Source organism: Pteronotus mesoamericanus, unplaced genomic scaffold (assembly GCF_021234165.1).
Source record: "Pteronotus mesoamericanus isolate MK-2021 breed Mesoamerican mustached bat unplaced genomic scaffold, CSHL_Meso_final scaffold_174, whole genome shotgun sequence".
NCBI lineage: Eukaryota > Metazoa > Chordata > Mammalia > Chiroptera > Mormoopidae > Pteronotus > Pteronotus mesoamericanus.
This window is the reverse complement of record NW_026555309.1, coordinates 14,812,994-14,831,209: the sequence shown is the minus strand read 5'-3', so window position 1 is coordinate 14,831,209 and position 18,216 is coordinate 14,812,994. Positions and strand designations below refer to the sequence as shown.

At 43.9% G+C, this 18,216-nt stretch overlaps 1 protein-coding gene across 1 annotated transcript; it reads left to right on the top strand.

Annotated features, from left to right (window-relative positions):
• The first annotated feature begins 3,483 nt into the window (after window positions 1-3,483).
• Window positions 3,484-15,235, top strand: GEM (GTP binding protein overexpressed in skeletal muscle). The gene is made up of 5 exons (XM_054590265.1): window positions 3,484-3,586; window positions 4,934-5,273; window positions 11,609-11,685; window positions 12,487-12,691; window positions 14,075-15,235. Exons 1-5 carry the CDS (start codon window positions 3,566-3,568, stop codon window positions 14,350-14,352), a joined length of 921 nt encoding a protein of 306 aa, XP_054446240.1. The 5' UTR covers window positions 3,484-3,565; the 3' UTR covers window positions 14,353-15,235.
• Window positions 15,236-18,216: the final 2,981 nt, after the last annotated feature.

Genomic DNA, 18,216 nt, shown 5'->3' with positions numbered 1-18,216 from the left:
GTCCACAGTTCCTATGCATCTAAGATAATATACTTTTGAAATATTAGAGTAATTTTCTTTCCCAGGCCCCTCAAAGGTACAACTGCAGGCACCAGAGCCTGAGACCACAGAACCCCTCATTGTCATCTTGTTGCCTACACACCATCTCTATGTGCTGAAAATGTTAACTATTCTGTACTCACTAATGCGTAAAAGAAGTATTTGATTCTCCATTTTGCTTTTTGCCCAATCTTAAAGATTTTCCTGCTTTTATCCCTCCACGCCGCCCCCCCCCCCTTTATTCTACCGCTAAGGGATTTCAGGTTACCCTCCTCACAACTTCTCCTTTGATTCTAAATGTATAAAAGGAACTGCAAAACTGCCATTCTCCAGAGCACTTTCTCAATCCACTGAGATCGTGCTTTTCGGCATTTCCTTGGTGCTAATAAATTCTTGTAAAACTTTTCTATAGGTTTGAATGTTCTTTTTTGACAAATTCATGGGACTTGGTGGCTGAGGTCTATACGCTGAAAGTGAGACAGTGACAGTGATAGAGACTGTAGTCAAAGCCTTAAAGGAACCTCAAGGTCACTTTCTCTCCCAGGACACAAGACCTGGGAAAAAAGAGAAAGAAGAGCCTAAACTATGCCTTTAAGCAGAGAAATCTCACCCATTAGTGAAATGTGTTCCAGTGATGGTCATGGGCTTTGGCCAATCAAGTAAAAGCTTCTCTTTTGAGATGGTTGTGGTGGGGTTAGCATGGGAACTGGGTTGAAGTGTATCCCCTACTCTAAAAAGTGTAGTGGTTAAGACTGTGATCCCAGGGAGCACAGCTCTACTACCTACTAGCTCCACGGCTTTGGACAAGTTATTTTACCTCACTCCTCAGCACCTTCATCCATGAAACGTGGGCAAGTGCAGCAGGGATGAGAATTAACTGAGATAAGGTATGCACGCAATTCAGTAAATGTTTTTGTTGTTTTGAGTTCTGTCTCCTAGCCATAGGCTCCTTCATGTTAGCTAGAACCTGAGGAAGCCTTGAAATGCTGGCAGAGGAATATGAAGAGAATAATTCATAGAACAAGATATGACAATATTCTGCCAATTTTTCCTCTTAAAAATTTACCACTTGTCCAAATGCCCTGATTCCATGTTTTTTATTTTCCAGTTTCATACCCTCAGATGGTCCCAGTGAGCTGGAATCTTGGATGAGGTAGCTGGGACACCACTGGATAAGATTTGGCTCTCAAATATGATTTTTGCTGGGTGTGGCTGTGATTTTTGTGTAAATATTTGCTCAAACTTAACTGTTATTCAGTGGAAACTCTTCCTAATTAGTTGTTTTCTCACTTGGCTTCTTGCGGGACAGAAAATTTAAGAAGACAGATTCTTTTATTCAAATGCAATATGGCTGTACTCACCCACTCAAATCTGAGCTGAATGCTTCCTCCCGCCCTCATCTTTACAGAGTTTGTTTTCACTGTGTGCCTCACATATACCAATGAAAAATAGTTCATAGTGAGTATTGCCTAGGTGTAGAATTCAGTTCTTGTTAGTGTAAAGAATTGGGCTCTTGTCAATGGGCAAAAGTAGCATTGGGAGGCTACATGACATGCTTATAAACTGATTTATTCTTAATTTTTACCCACATAATGTTTCTTTTGAAACCAGTTGGCAGTGTAGAAGGCTTAGCACAGCAAAAGCATGGATAATTCTGAAATGCAGTTAGTTAACAAGTCACTTTACCTGTGTTATAGCATGAAGTCAGCAATACACTCTTTGGTGATTTCTCTTTCTCTCCCCTCAACGCCCCCTCCCCCCTTTCTTTCCCGACACCTACTGTCATCCTTTCCTGGCTAAGCCTAGAAGGAAAACTTGATTGAAGTGAAAGGCACCATCCAGGAAATTACAATATCCATGTTCTAGGTCCAGCTCTGCCATCTACTCACTTAGTGGTAGTCATCCTTCTGGATCTCAGCTTCCTTATGTATAAAATAAGCAGGAGGTTGCAGTTAAGGCACCTGGAATGAAAGAAGCTCTAAAGTCTCTGGATTCCCCCTTTGCCAGCTTAGGGCCTGGTAGGTCTCAGCAGCTGTAACCTGGACAATCCCCAAAGCAGGTAATTGCCTGCAGGATAATAAAATGGACTCTACTCACAGCAGTCTGGCCACACTCAAATAGATGCTGGTGCCTTTGGCTGCTTTTTGGAGTCATCAGCCAACAGAGAGATGAAGCTGGCTGGAAAAAAGCATGAAAGTGTTGGAAAGGCTAGCGTAGTGTCATCTCCAAATGCAGCATCTGGGGGTACCCATGTCTCCAGAAAGAAGTTACTGAAACCCTTCAGCTGGAGGCGCAGTGCAAAGAGTCAGGCACACCAGGTTTTGAATCTTGACTCTTGTCACTTATGTGTGACCTTGGACAAGCTCTCTGGCCAAGTGTCATTTTTTCCTCCATGGAAAGAGAGTAGCAATATATGTATCTTGCAAACCGTGTAAGGATTGAGGTATTGCAGAGGCCTAACAGTACCTAACCTACTGATTACAGGTACTCAGAGGGACTTGGTAAATGGTAGTGGTAGCGGGTGTTATTATTACCCCGTGCCCTTTATGCACAAGGACTCTCCGTGGTCAGTGGGCCCCAGCGTCTGGCCCAGGGATCCTCCCCGCGGCTGGGAGGCACTGACTGGCTCCATGCCCAGGCCCAAGCTCCTGGCACAGAGACGTTGCTGATTTCAATGCTGATTACATTCCCTGCTTGAGGAGCCTCAGCATCCTGGCCCAGAGCAGGAGGGTCGACATTTAGCACAATTTGGTAGAGGTTGATGAAGTTATTTTTCGAAACCGCCCCTTTCGAGGTCTTGTCCCCTTTCCTCACCTCTCTCTGGTCCGTTCTCTCTGGATCCCTGTCAGAAAAGGGACACAAAAAAGTAGTGCAGGGCTCCCCTTCTTCCCCGTTCGGTTGAGAAAGTGACAGGGGCTGGCACAAGCAGCTTTCCTTGCAGAAGGCGCGGCTAACACAGTCCTGGCCACTCAAGGTGTCTCCAGCCCCATTCTAGAAGCTAAGGTCTCCACGCGCCTGGCTGAGCCCTGTTTTCTTTTTCTTTCCTTCTTTTTCTTTTTTGTTGTTTATTTGTTTGCCTGTGTTTCGCAAAGCCGGGCTCACAACACAAACCTGCCTCTTCATGCTTTTCCGCACAGTTCGCAAGCGCTTCGCGGGTCAGCTAGATGAAGCGGCACTTACTTCAGTGTATTTTTCCATCTCCCTGTGTCCACCAGGTGAAATAAAATAAAACAAAGTAAATTGCCAGCCCAGGATTACACTGTCGTTATTTTTCAAAAGCAGCTAGGAGTCACATGATTGCGAGTAACTGATTTAGTGAAGCGGTTGCAAGTCGGGGTTTGCTGCAGAGCCGCCCCTCCCGCCGGGGGCGCTGACGTCACGGAAAAGCCCCGCGCGGGCGGGCCGGCTATAAACGCCGAGCGGCGCGGCCGCGGGCCCGAAGCGGACGGCGGCTCCGCGAGAGTACCCACTGCTCTGCGGCGGGGGATCGTGGCGCGCACCCGCGCTTGGACGCACAGATACGCGGATGCCCACCTGGCCGAGCCAGGTAAGGGTCGCTCTGGAGGGGCCCTCCCGCCAGCGCCGCGGGGGAGTGATTGGGACGGGAGTGGGCGTTCCCAGCCCCAAAACTTTCTAAGTTGAGATCGGAGCCCCTGGAACGTGCTTTTGGCTCTGTGGCAGGCAGAGTCAGACTTCAAGGTGTAAAGGAAGCCATTTGTTTTCAGCAGGTTCTTTAGTTCAATGCTATAGGAGGGTCACCTCCTCCTAGAGGGCAGCCCTCAGTGATACTTCATGCTTTTGTTGTTTAGATGAAAGTGTGCCAACTGAGGTGCTGCTTGTAAGATGAAAAAATCGGACCGGTCATCTTGGCTAGAGGTCGACGTGTTTGGGTGCGGAGTGTGGGGAGAGTGTGCGAGGGGGAGTGTCTGTGCTCTTCTTACTTTCGTCAGTGGATTAGCTGATTAAAATGAAAATGCTTCTACTCTGTCTCCAGTAGGCTGGCAGAACAGACCTCTGTACCACGGGAGGGAGGGAGTCTTGCGAAGGGAAAGCTGTTGTCAAGTTGTTGAATGTCTTTTAGGAGAGCCTTTGGCCTTCTGGTCTGCTCCAACGTGGAAATCTGAGTTGAATTAAGGAATTCTGGGAGAGGACATGGTTTAATGAGAGTGAAGCATTTTCTCTGCAAATTTGATAGGTCTGAGCGTGAGCAGGTCATTTCCCTGCCAGGATGACAGGGCTTGAGGCTGGGATTTTTAAACAGTGATCTCTTTGGGCAAGAGGGCAGAGCTGAGGCATAAACCTCAAACAGATTCTTTATTGCCCCCAAATAATAGATTATTTGGGCAGTTGGAGAGCTTTAGGGCAACTTGACTAAACATGGAAGTTCCAATCAGTGCTTGTCAAGTCCAGCCAGGGGGAGTGATGTCATTGCCACGTGTTTCCCACCAAGGCACAAAAGCCTGCTGGACGCTAGCGCAACTAGAGCCATGTTTAGACAAGAGCAGCTAACCTGGCCCACTGGTTCGCAGCAGCATTAGCTCGTGGATTTTCAGGCCGTTCCTGGAGGCTGTGGATCCTCCTTGCTGCCTCTGTGCCAGCTCTGAGTGGGGGTCCCAAGGCTTCCTGGAGGATGGAGGAAGCTCCAGGGCAGTGGGCAATGCTAACGGTACTTTTTTCTTTTTGCAAATGAAAGTCTTTTTGAGGAGCTAGTTACGTGTGTGTGTGTCCAGTTGAAAGCCTGTTGGATTTGGGGACTGTTTCATTGGTGTTCCTTATGTTAGGACTACTTGGATCTCATCCCATTTAAAAGAATATCAGATGACTGTGTGTTTGAGAGCCCTGAGGTCTTGCTCATGCTTACTACTGCTAACATTTTGGCCATTTTGCTCTCCAGGACCCAACAATGACTCTGAATAATGTCACCATGCGCCAGGGCACTGTGGGCATGCAGCCCCAGCAGCAGCGCTGGAGTATCCCAGCGGACGGCAGGCATCTGATGGTCCAGAAGGAGCCCTACCAGTACAGCCAGTGCCACCATCACCCTGCTGCCCCTGAGGACCACTGCCGCCGGAGTTGGTCCTCCGACTCCACAGACTCAGTCATCTCCTCCGAGTCGGGGAACGCCTACTACCGGGTGGTGCTCATAGGGGAGCAGGGGGTGGGCAAGTCCACTCTGGCTAACATCTTTGCGGGCGTGCATGACAGCATGGACAGTGACTGCGAGGTGCTGGGAGGTAGGTGGCTCAGCCCCAGCGGGCTTTTGTCCATCAGCAGTGGTCCAGGCAGAAAGAGCAAGTGGGTGGGTACTTTATCTGCAGAGCTGACAACTGCGATTGTGCATTCTCGGCGCTGGCTGGGGAGCTGAGTCCCCAGAAGAGTCCTGGCACAGGCCTGTGGGACAATAAAATAAAAATGCTTACAGGTAAAACTCTGGGCCAGAAGGGGAATTTCTTAGATTCCGGCTCTAAAGGGACCGGGGGCACTGATTAAAGAGGGCAGAGTGAGAGGGCGGGGCTCCCACGTCTGGCTTTTGCCAACTCTGCCCTGGACTTTTCAAGAGCAAAGTGTAGATGTGGCTTTTCCCCATGGTTATTCCTAAAATCAAACTGATTTGTAAAATGGACACATCTGTTCATTTCCACCGATGTCAGAGTTTTTTGAGGGTGTTTTAAGTCTGCATTTGAAATAGTACAGTATTTTTAAAAGTTTTTTGAATGACAATAATGATACATATGTTACAGAGTTTTACAGTTTTTCAAGACAATTTTCCCTGTACAGTCTCATTTAAAATATTTATTATTTCAACCCTGCCTAATTCCAGAACTGATTTGAGGTGACATAGTCTCCAAAGTGCATGTATGCCTCAAGGATGCGTAATGTGTAGCGCTATATTTTGGGAAGTGATAGTAAGATCCTAATTGTCACTGGAATTCACACTGTGTCTTTCAGCCATGACTTCTGTCTTAGCACACTTGACCAGGGTGGGTGTATGTCCCTATTCGCGTACATGACCCAGGGTGGTTGCATATCCCTCTTTGCAGCTGTAGAAATGAAAAACGAGTCTTCCAGGGCTTGCCCAGATGGCATGGTCTTTCTGTACTCTCAGATGCGACTCACAGCGGAATCACTCAGGTCTGCCCTGTACTTGTTGCCTAGGAATCTTGCTCCATCCTTAGTACTGTCTCCCCGCTTCCATTAACTGTTTATTATCCTTGATTGTCTCCAGTGTCAGGGAACTCCCTGCTTCATAAGGCAAGCTCCTGAACTGGGCTATAAATGATGACTCATTAGAATGTTGATTTCACATGCTGGAATCTCAGGGACTATAGATAAAAGAGTCAAGGAAGGAATAGGATCAGCATTGTACGCTTGCTTTTCTCTTTCTTTGTGAAGGCTGGTGGATGACTGCGGCCATAGGAGAAAGGGAGGAACTAACAACCTAGGGTGCACATTTGCAGTGGGAGAGGCACTTTATTGGGGTGTTTATATCTGCTACTATTTATTTTGGCCCTCACAAAATTTTGTACTCACGTAAGTAAACCGAGTCTCCGGGGCACCAAGTGGGTTAGCTGGGATTAGAACTGGGGTTTTATAATCTTAGTTTGGTGGTGTTCTCATTCTTCCATTGATGGGGGACCTATGTGCCAGGCACTGTGTGCTAAGTACTTCTCATAAGTATTTTTGATAATGTTTATAAAATTGAACCAATTTGCTACTTATTATCCCTATTTTACAGGTGAAGAAATGGAAGCTTAGGAATTCAGGTGGCCTTCCCAGGGTGAAAAAGCTAGTCCATGGTATGGTCAGGATTCAAACCTAGTTGTTGTTGAACCCAAATCCTATGTCCCTTCACTGTTCCCTGCAGCCCTGGATTTAGTGTCCAAATGCTATTAAGTACGACAGCATTTTGGACTGGGTTCGGCCACAAGTCTGGCTCTGTCTGAAGCTCTGTGGTGAATAATGTACAACATACCTTCTTAGGAAGCCACTAAATGGCAGTGGCTATAATTCAGAGCAGGAAATTATAATTATAATTTGAATTATAATTCAAATTCATGAATACTTTAAAAAGTAACAATTAAGTGCTTTGGGGATTGACATAAGGAAGAGATCAACTGAAAATTTTTGTTTTTGTTTTTTTTTTAAGAGGGAGAAATTGCAGAAGTTAGTGGATAGCAGACTTTCAAAAATGTTTGTTAATCACATTGGAATGGTATTTACGTGGAGGGTAGTATCACAGGCATCATAGAAGGTTAAGAAGACCAACTCGTACCTGGCCTTTGGAAGGCAGACTTCTGTATTTGGGAAACCTCTTTGTTTCATGGAGGGAAGGGATGGAAGACTCCCTTCCTTATCTGTTCAAATAGAGAATCTTTTTTTTAATCCTTTTTATTGGGGTGACACTGATTAACAAAATTATACAGGTTTCAGGTGCACAATTCCACAACATATCATTTGTACACTGTATTGTGTGTTCACCACCCCAAGTCAAGCCTCATTCCATCACCATTTAGCCCCCCATACTCTCCTCCACACCCCCCACTCCCTGCCCCCTGGCACACTGTACAGTGTTGTCCAAGTTCACACGTTCTTTTTTTTTCTCTCCAAGCAGAGAATCTTTGACAAGAAGCTTCTCTGGTGACCTATCTAAATGTGTCCTATTTAAGTAACTTAATTTATACCATATATGATTACATCCCTTATCTGTAGATGGCATTGGAATCACTAGTTGGCTTTATGTTTCCCAAGAGGAGGATGTTGCAAGGCACACATCTACACTGTCCTTTTTTCCACATTAACCTTAAGAAAAAAATCTATACAATACTCTCATCACTGTTTCTCCTAATAAAGATGGATGTTGGACAAATATATTGCAATAATCTTATAACTGTGTACACATTTAATGCCATTCACTTATTTATCTATTTGTTCATTTCCAGTTACTGAACATATACCTTGGAACTTGGTGAAGCACTTTGGTTCACGTAGGGTCATGGGGCTTCTTCCCTAATGATGCTTACAGTTTATGCAATGGAGACCATACAGTTTATGCAATGGAGACATACCAACTATAACTCAAGATGGGGTGTGATAAGAGTCTTGAAAGAGGTACAAGGACAATACCGTGGGAGTTCAGAGGAAAAAGGGTTACATCTGGTTGTGGAAATCAGAGAAGGGTTCATGGAAGAGGTGGTCTCTGAGGTGGATCCTAAAAACAACTAGGATGTGGAAGTTTTTAGATAGGTGAGGAAGCACAGCACACGCACACAGGAAGTACCTGAATGAACACTGGACCCCCAGGCTGATGATGTGGGCTTGGATCCCAGCTCCCACTGTGAATTAGCCAGGTGCTCTTGGATAAGATATGCTCCTTAAGCTTTCTCATTCGTAAATAGGGATGATACCTACTGCATAGGTACTAAGACGATTAAAGGAGATAACATCTTAAGCATGTAGCGTAGTGCCTGGCACATAGCAAGTATGAAATAAACATTAGTTAGAGCTGATTCTGAATCTACCATTTCCTTTCCCTGGGCCTATCTTCCAAAACTTCCATTGCTTGTAATCCCTGTCCACTTTGGTCACTCTTAGCTGGGGCCTGTGAGACACAGGAGACATGAGCCTCTAAAGGAGAGCACAGTATTCTTAGAGTAGGTGTTCCCTCCAGGGTTCCTTGGGAAACCTTGGGCTGTGAAAGCTAAAAGCAGTTGGGAGTTTTGGGGACGAGGAATGTGGAGCCTCAGAACCTTTGGGGGCTGCAGGGTCTGATTTGAGAACTGTGTACCTGCCACAGAGAGCACCCGAGCCAGTCTTGGGCAGGAAGGTCCTCCAAGTGCAATGGGGGTCACGTGAGGAAAGACAAATCGAGATGCACCAGCCCAAGGAAAGTGGCTATTGACCACAATCGCCCAATTGTAGAAACTCCATCCCACCCCATCCGTTTGACCTCTCTCGACACATACAGTGTGAGTGCATACGCTCAGCTTCCACGGAAAGCACTGGAGAAATGAGAATGTCCCCAATCTAGGTTAGTGAAAAGCCTTGGGTGCCAATGGGCTTCAGCCCTTTCTCTACACACCTTAACCCATGGCAAATTTCAAAGGACTCTTCTAGAATTTCATATTCTTTTATTTTCCTTCTTTTCACCTGATTAGCAGTTGAAAAAGCTAAAAGGTGAGTGACTAAGGGAGGAAAAGAAACCAGAGCTTGGCAGGTCAGCAAGAAGGCTGTCAAGCAGGATGCTTTGTGTGTTTGAAGACTCCTTGAGGTGCGTAGCTGGAGGCAGTGTTTAACCCCCTGCGTGGGGTATGTGCACAAAGCAGGGTGGAGATGTATCCTTTTAGGCTCCAGAGTTTCCAACACAATGATTTTCCAGCAGTGGGAAGTCCGGACAGAATGCTCCTGTCAGGAACCTTCCAGAATAGCAAAGCAGTTTGGCTCTACTTTTACAGGTGTAATCCTTAGTCCATTTTTTCCTCAGCTTGCTCTGATATCTCTTAAACCAAGAGGTGGTTTGTGTGCCTTTTCCTTTAGCTGTTGGAATACAGTATCTTTTTATGTCAACTGCTAGGGATTCAAGCAGGTGCCTTGTACCTGCTTTTGAGTGGTGGGCTGAAGGCAGAGAAAGTGCTTTGTGAGTTTCCTGGGTGCAGGGAGAGGTTTTAGAAAAAGCACTCCTCCACCCTGTCCGTGCTGCTCAGGCTCTGAGTTATACAGCCATTTGGTTATGTAGGTTTGCCTGTTGAGGTCATGGGGTCTACTCCCCAGGAAGGCGGTCCCATGCGTGCTGACTCTTGTGGGAAGCAAACGTGATGGGCGATGGTCGTAACCGATGTGTAATGCCCCAGTGAGAAACAGTTAACCGCTGGCTGGGGAATGGCACCTAAAGGAGGTGGGGAAGCTGACAGAAGCTAGTTAACTTTCTTCTCATTTGTCCACGTTTTCCTTTCTCTCCCTTTCCTGATTCTAGTTCCTAGATGAAGAAACATTAAACTGGGAACATTGCATTTGAGAACCCCTCACTATAATTAAAAAAAAAAATAAGAAATGTCCTGGTTCCCCCACTGTAGTGCTTTTAAGGTAGGACTTACCTACAGCAGGAGTGTGGCAAGAGCCAACTGTTGGCATCTGAAAAAGTGGTGATAACAGTAACATGTATTGCATTTCTACTTTGTACGCAGTTGTCACTCAGGTGTGGGTACTTTTATCAGTCCTGTTTCACAGCTGAAGGTCTAGAGAGTTTACGTGGTCCAGAACGGCATAGCTAATAGGGGATGGCACTCAGATTCTAATTTAGGTTTGCCTGTGCTCACAACCACAATGCTATGTTTATGATTCATCCATTCATTTGATAAGTATTTACTGAGCACCTGCAATATCCCGGGCACTGTCCTGCGTGTTGGGGATTATAGCAGTAAACAACACAGATGCCAATCTGTGCCTTAACACTCTGGGAGAGAGAGGGACATAAAACAATAAAATAAATTAAATGGATTGCATGTTAAATAGAAGTTAAGTGAAATGTTATTGCATGCACAATAACAAAAATAAAACTGGGGAGTAAGGAATATTAGGAGGGAAGAGGTTTTGCAATTTTCAGCAGATGGTCAGGGAACGCCCCATCCAGAAGGAGGTAAGGGAACAAGTCTTTTGGATATTTGAGGGAACAGTTTCCAGGGAAAAGGAACAGCAAGAAATATGAAAAAAAAAATCATTACAAAAATTGCAAGTTTCAAACAATGTAATTCAAAATAGGAAACCTCATTGTGAAAATAGAGTGGATGGGCTCAGTTTTGGAGTTGATGGGTATCTTGCAAAAATTCAGTTAACGCAATTCCCCGCCCCACTGGGCTTTCTGGGCTAGAGCTGCTCTGGCCCATGGTACTGTGTTCACCCTTTGGGCTCAGTCTGGGCTTAAGTGTAGAAAGGAAAGTTTCCATTACCAAGTAGAGCTGGAGGTTGTGCTGTACTTAGAAAAACAAGCCTGTTTATTCCAAGGGAACAATATTCTTTTAAGGAGGAAAAACTTTAACCAAAACAGGGATAGTCTCAAGATTTTTTTATTGCATGTCTCAAAAAAAGAGAAATGTCTCTGAGCTCAAAGTTCCCGAAATTGCCAGTGAAAGGTCAGTAATCACCCCATTGAAAGGTATAGTGGATTTCCTTGTAAGGCTTACGAATGGTGCTCACAGTTCCACTGGCCAGTTGGTGTCTTCTCACAGCATCGGAGCTTGACTCTGAGTCAAAAGCTCTAACGTGAGTTTACACTCATAATGGTTTTCTGGTATAGAAGGTCCAGCAATGATGAAAACAAATGCCTTTCTTGGCAAGTGGTTTAGTGATACATACTCAGGGGACTTAGGTGCTCTGTTTATAAGTACTGGAGGAATATACGTAGAATATTGTTCAAGGTGATAAATTGTAATCTGCCTTTATGACTATCTGGATATTTACATAATTAATTACATATTTAGTATATTTATTTTCTAGCATATTTTTTTACATGATCCTCTTATATAAGGGTGTTGCTATTTGTCTGACTCCAATATCACTGTTCTTTCTTTCCTAGAAGATACATATGAGCGAACACTGATTGTTGATGGGGAAAGTGCAACAATTATACTCCTGGACATGTGGGAAAATAAGGTAAGCAGAGCCCGAAGCTCTCTGTAAATTCCTGCGCGGTTTGCCTTCCAACAGGCTTTTGGGGATGAGGGTGACCTTGGCCTTCTTGGTGTTCCAGATGAGGTAGGCTCATTTTCTTGATTAAAAGCTTTTCTTTCTGAAGTATGAGGCTATTCTAAGGAACAGGTCATTCACAAATAAGCTTTGAATAATAAGTAAGTTGCAGCGATTTGCCCCTAGTTCTACTCAAAAATACGAAAAAGTATATTTGTTGTAGGGAAAGTGCCAACAAGAATGAATGGTAATTTTAAACTATATAAAACCACATTATATGAAGTTGACAGTCTCAATCCTAGCCTTCAACATTTGCTTTGTAAAGATTTTGGGCTTCTGTGCATATGATCATATGCTGGACTATCTGTTTGTTGAGAACATTCCTATTCTCACAGAGGATTCTTAATTTTATCACTTGGGAAGACAAAAGGGAGTTTTTTGGAAGTCAGAAAAGGCACATTTTTAGGAGCTTCGATAGAAAATGGAAATAATATTTGGTAGAGTCCTTGTCTAATTTATCAACTCAAGCTGTAGGAAGAATTGGACAATAAAACCTTTTTGGCATAAGTACCTTACGGGCCAGCAGTCTTTACAGCCACTGGACATCTTGCAGACATGGAAGAACAATGCATTTTGGGAGCTGGAATAAGTTTCCTTTCTTTCTTATATCAGCAAGGGTACTTTAGGATACATGTATTGTCTCTTTGCAAACTGACGCTTCATTTACCAGGCAACCTGTGCTCATGGAAGACCTTCTCATTTCATTAGGGGGAGAACGAGTGGCTCCAAGACCACTGCATGCAAGTTGGGGATGCCTACCTCATTGTCTACTCCATCACAGACCGAGCCAGCTTTGAGAAGGCCTCCGAGCTGCGAATCCAGCTCCGCAGGGCCCGGCAGACAGAGGACATCCCTATAATTTTGGTTGGCAACAAAAGTGACTTGGTGCGGTGCCGGGAAGTGTCTATTTCAGGTAAGAGGAGTGGTGCTAATACCTAGAAACAATCTCTGAGTCCCCTGCATTTTCTTTCACATGACTGTTCTTCCCTCCCTCTTCCATAAAGTTGGAACAACGGACTCATTCAAATGCTTTATGGTGTTTTACATACACTCTGAGACTCCTGTGTTCCCAGCTGATCACCTCTGCTGGGTGCTGCTCCCTTGTTCATCTGGTCTACGTGCGGGATTATAATCTCTCCCCACCCAAAGGTTTCCCTGGAATTCCTTTAGGGAAGATATCATACTCAGGGCTTTACTGGCAGTCTCAAACCTTTCTCCTGGCCCTTTCTGCTTTCCAGGGAGGTCTCAGGGGTTCAGAGAAGTAGAAATAGTATCCTCATGCAAGAATGAAGGGAATTCTTATTTAGGGGAACTGTCAGAAGGAGTTTCTCTGAGGATAAAAATTCTACTCAGGCTGCTCCTACCCTTTGCTTCCTTAATTTCAGCTAAGACATCTTTTATTGGGTTTGGTACAACGGGTAAAAATACAATATTGCATTGCAAGGTTCCGCTCAGGAGAAAAGAAACCTATTAAAGGTTTAATGGATACAACTTGTTTGGGAATGTCTTACTTTTAGGAAATGAGTGTCTACAGTAATCATTTTTTTCAAACTAAACCTTGGGCATATGCTCATTATACACAATGGAACATTTAAAATTTAGACTATTCCAGAAAAGCTTGCTTGTATGTTTGTATAGTTTGTTGTAACTGTTACCATATATTTGCAAATTCCTCAAAATTTTTTCAAAATATCTATTCAAAACTTCAAAAAAGTGTTGTTTTTTTTTTTTGAAGAGAGAAAGCCAAGTGGTAGGATTCTTATTTTCAGTATTTTCAGTTCAGGAAACTGAGTCAGGAGAAAGCTGAGAATGTGAGCTTGAGAATGAAGCAGGCCTGGATCCACATGTGCCACCCACAGGCCCTGTGAACTCCCTCGGGTTTTCAAAGACTGCCCTTCTCTCCACTGTCTTTATCTGAGAGGGACAATGTATTTTTTAAGGTTGTGAGTAGTAAAAAATATTTATAAAGCAGCCTCCAACACATAGTAAGTGCAATAAATGAAGGCTATAGTTTTCACTGTTACAGTACTATTTTGATGAGATGGGACCTTCATACAGTGAATTTGGTGGACCAGGTTTAAAGCCCACCTCTCCTGCTTCCAGGAATCTTCTTGTGAGACTCTTTGCTTCTGTTTATTCTATTTATGCCCTGGGAGGACATGTGGCACAGGGGCCTCCCATACTCATTGCATGTGTGACTCACTTAGAGTTACAGTGAGGGCCATTTAAAAGCATGAGTGTGGGATCATACTCTGCAGCCCTCCTAACTCTCTTCTTCCCCACTCCATCCCTGCAGAAGGGAGAGCGTGTGCGGTGGTGTTCGACTGCAAGTTCATTGAGACCTCTGCCGCTGTCCAGCACAACGTGAAGGAGCTCTTCGACGGCATTGTGCGACAGGTCCGCCTTCGGAGGGACAGTAAGGAGAAGAATGAGCGGCGACTGGCCTACCAGAAGAGGAGGGAGAGCATCCCCAGGAAAGCCAGGCGCTTCTGGGGCAAGATTGTGGCTAAAAACAACAAGAACATGGCCTTCAAGCTCAAGTCCAAATCCTGCCATGACCTCTCTGTGCTCTAGGCACCCAGAGTCACCCAGATGTCTCCCTGATGGACATCGTTGAAGGCCATTGGGACTGATAATCTATATTAGATTGGATCATTAAATATTGTTAGATGTGGCTCCCCCTAGTGCAGCTGTGAATTAATGCATTACCCTTATGGGCAAGAAAATGCATGGGAAATGAAAGATCTTTGTAGAGTCAGCATTTACAGGAAAAGACTGACCTTGCTACCTGAACACCCAAGACTCACTAGAGGATGTGTTTGGTGTTCACATGTGTTTCCCCTTCCCTTTGGATAGTAGAGGACTGAAGTGTATAAAAGAATGCTTAGATAAAGAACTTTACATTATTAAAAATTTCCCCAGTGTTTGGATATATGAATTTGAGGCCAATGGATCATAAACAAATGTAGTAATGTGTCATTCAAAGGAATGTTCAAAGGAGAGAGAACTTGTTTCTCTGTACCCTATATTCCTGGAGCTGGGACTGTGGAATTGGGCTCATCATGACTATTACTGCTCCATCAAGCTATGAAAAGAAATGGTGGACCTTGCTGGAAACTAAAGCTTGCAAACCATTTTTGTTCAGTGCCCACAGCTGTGGAAACAAAAATGTGTATCATTGGGAACTGATATATGTACCACTATTGGTTTCAAAAATCATGTCTTTACTTCTGTATCTTATATTTTTTTATTCAGGAAAATCAAGTTCAACTTAGTTAAACCACATTTTATGCTTCATTCTTTTTACAATCATAAGGCCATGATAAGAATATTTTTAAAATCTGGATTATTGATAATCTGGAATGTAAAAAGCCAAAACTTTAAATATAATCAAAGGTCTGAATTTTTATAAAACACAAAACATAAATACTTCCAGTACTTTGCGTTGACACTTGTATGCCACAGCTCTGCTCTATTTATTGTTATTTTGCAAAACAGTAACCATTTTAACATTTGATAAAACATATTTATGACATGTTTCTTAATAAGAAAAATGTCCATTTTATTACCATTTTCTATCTTTTTCAGAATATGCAAGTTTTTACCTATATGTCTTATAATAAAAGAAATAAAATTTTTGAAAAAAGGTGTTCTCAAATGTTTTCCCTCCCCAAACAAGATGATTATGATGACATATTTTGATAAAGCTTTTAGAATAAGCACATTCTAAAGAAATATACCTATCATTTTATTTCTTCTTTTCATTAGCAATAGCCCAGTGTTCATCTGTTTTAAAGAGTATCCTTGACATCTCTCCTTTTGGAACCATGAGTCACAGTAGTGCAAAGTCATTTTTGGCAGATATAGTTGGGAGGTACTGGTGGGTAGCCTAAATGCTAAGTTGCAGTAAAAGCCAGATTGATTTTTTTACTTTGGTCTGGCAAATTCCTGGCTGGACAGATGAGCCTTGCTTTGCTCCCTGAGGACTCATGATCCTACGCTTGACTAAAGCATTAGAGGAAATTATAGAGGATTAAGAGGGGGGAAAAAAGAGAAAGACACTGATCATTTTCAGCCTGAGATCTAGCCAGGCAAGGCTTTAACTAAATTCCCCTCTCTGATAGTATTATGGTTTGACATGAATCATGTGACATCTATCCAGTCGTGGTATGCAACCCTCTTGCTGCAGTGGAATCTGCTCTTATTCCCTTTGCACATCTCTGGCTCTTACATGTTCCCTCTCTCACTCTCACCTTATCTTCCTGAGTTTGTCATCAGACACACTAATAGTTATAATCATAGGGCTTTGCCTATTGGCTAAAGTGACAGTTTTAAAAAATGTCTCTGCTTGACTTTATTGGCCCTTTTTCCTCTCCCAAGCTGAGAGCAAGGGTTCCCATCCCTGTGCACTTTACATCATTCCCGGCCCCCCCCCCCCCCCCCCCCCCCGCCAAAGACTTCATTTATTTATTTTTAGAGAGAGGGGAAGGGAGGGAAAAAGGGAGAGAAACATCAATGCGTGGTTGCCTCTCATGTGCCCCCTACTGGGGAACCCAGGCATGTGCCCTGACTGAGAATCAAACCAGCAACCCTTTGGTTTGCAGGCTGGCACGCAATCCACTGAGTCACACCACCCAGGGTGCACTTTATATTTTTGAACTGCACAAGGAAATTGCACAGGGAAGTGATGAGGAATGATTCAGGTTACACAGGCCTGGTCTTGGCTGGGCCAATTAACATGAGTGTATCTTTGGAGTAGTTACAGATTAAACCTTTCTGGCCATCAGTTTTCTCACCCACAAAATGGGGTTGCTAATAACACTTATCTTTTAATCTACCATAATGTAAAGAGGTCGAGAGATGTCAGTTTTCATTGTTGCCTGTCTTCCATTGTGTATAAATTAGAGTCTGTCTCCCTCAATTGGAATGGAAGTCCTTAAAATCAGGGATCACTACTGATTTCCCATTTCATCTCTCTACTGTCTTCCTCTTCAGCACAGTGCCTTGCATCTATTAGGGCTTTTACAGTTTTTCATTGAGAAGAACCTTGGATAGGTTCTCTCAATGGGTCCATGATGGTGGTGGGCCATTTTACATCAAACCTATTAAAGAGGATAAACGACTTGTCCAAGTTTGTTCAGATGTTAAGAATCTGAGTCAGGATTAGGGTCCAGATGTGGCTCCAAGTCATTTGCATATTCAGTATACAAAACTGTTTCCTGTGGACACAGCCCTTTTAGTCCCATGGATTCCCACATACACTACACACACACATCATAGCACACACAAATCACAGGCATAGCACACACAAATCACAGGCATGTCACAACAACCACACAGCACACACACACAATGTACACATAACAAACAGCACACATATATCGCACATCAAGCACCACATACACTTACCCTACACATACACATTCTTTATCTACACTATTCTCCATTCTCATGGATTTGACCTTCCTCCTCTCTCATTTCAGGCCTTCCCAGTCAATGGCCAACAGTTCCCATGCTCTCCAAGCTTAAGGACAAGTTCAGGATGTTGCACAATGCTCCCTCAGCTTGAGCCAGGCCAGAACACCGCGGGTTGCGTTACAACCTGAGAGACTTTTTGGTTAAGAGCTATAGTTCTGGAGTCAGACAGACCTGGGTTTCAGTCTGGTTTCATCCCCTACTAGATGTGTGACCAAGAGTAACTTCCTTATCTTTTAGCCTCAGTTTCCCCATCTGTGACATGGTAATAACATAGTGCCCACTTCGCAGGGGTGTGGTGGGGATAATCTGTGACCTTAAATGTGGGTGTAGTCAGTTGAATTGTGTCCCCCCAACTCCAAAATTCATGTCCACCTCAAAACGTGACCTTAATTTGGAAATAAGTTCTTTGTAGATGTGATTAGTTAAGGATCCCAAGATAAAATCATTCTGGGTTTCGGGCGGGCCCTAAATCCCAGCAGCTGCGCTTTATAAGAGAATGGAGAGAGATTTGGACACAGAAGGGACATGTGGAGAAAAGCGTGCAAAGGCAGAGGCAAAGGTTGGAGTGATGCAGCTGCCAGCCCAGGACTGTCCTGGACACCTGGGACCAACAGCAGCTGAAGACTTTCAAGAAAGCATGGCTTGTAGACAGCTGATTTTAGATTTCTAGCCTCCAGAATTGCAAGAGAATACATTTCTGTTGTTTTAAACCACCAGGTTTATGGTGAGGTCAGGAGCCCTAGAAAATGAAATACATTAGGTTATTAACGGCGAGTTACTTAGCCTCTATAAGCCTCGATTTCTTTATCTGAAAAACAAGGATAATACCCATCTCAAAGGATTATAACGAGGATTAACTGTAAAGCGCTCAATTTATTCTAAGAGATGGAGAGCGAGTAAACCAGAAAATAAGTTGGAGAGCCACTGTAGAATACAGTGATTTGTAGGCTGAAAGTGCTG

Coding starts and splice junctions, on each gene's coding strand:
- GEM (XM_054590265.1), top strand. CDS start 3,566: ATGCCCACCTGGCCGAGCCAG. Junction 3,587..4,933: donor TGCCCACCTGGCCGAGCCAG/GTAAGGGTCGCT, acceptor TTTGCTCTCCAG/GACCCAACAATGACTCTGAA. Junction 5,274..11,608: donor TGACTGCGAGGTGCTGGGAG/GTAGGTGGCTCA, acceptor TTTCTTTCCTAG/AAGATACATATGAGCGAACA.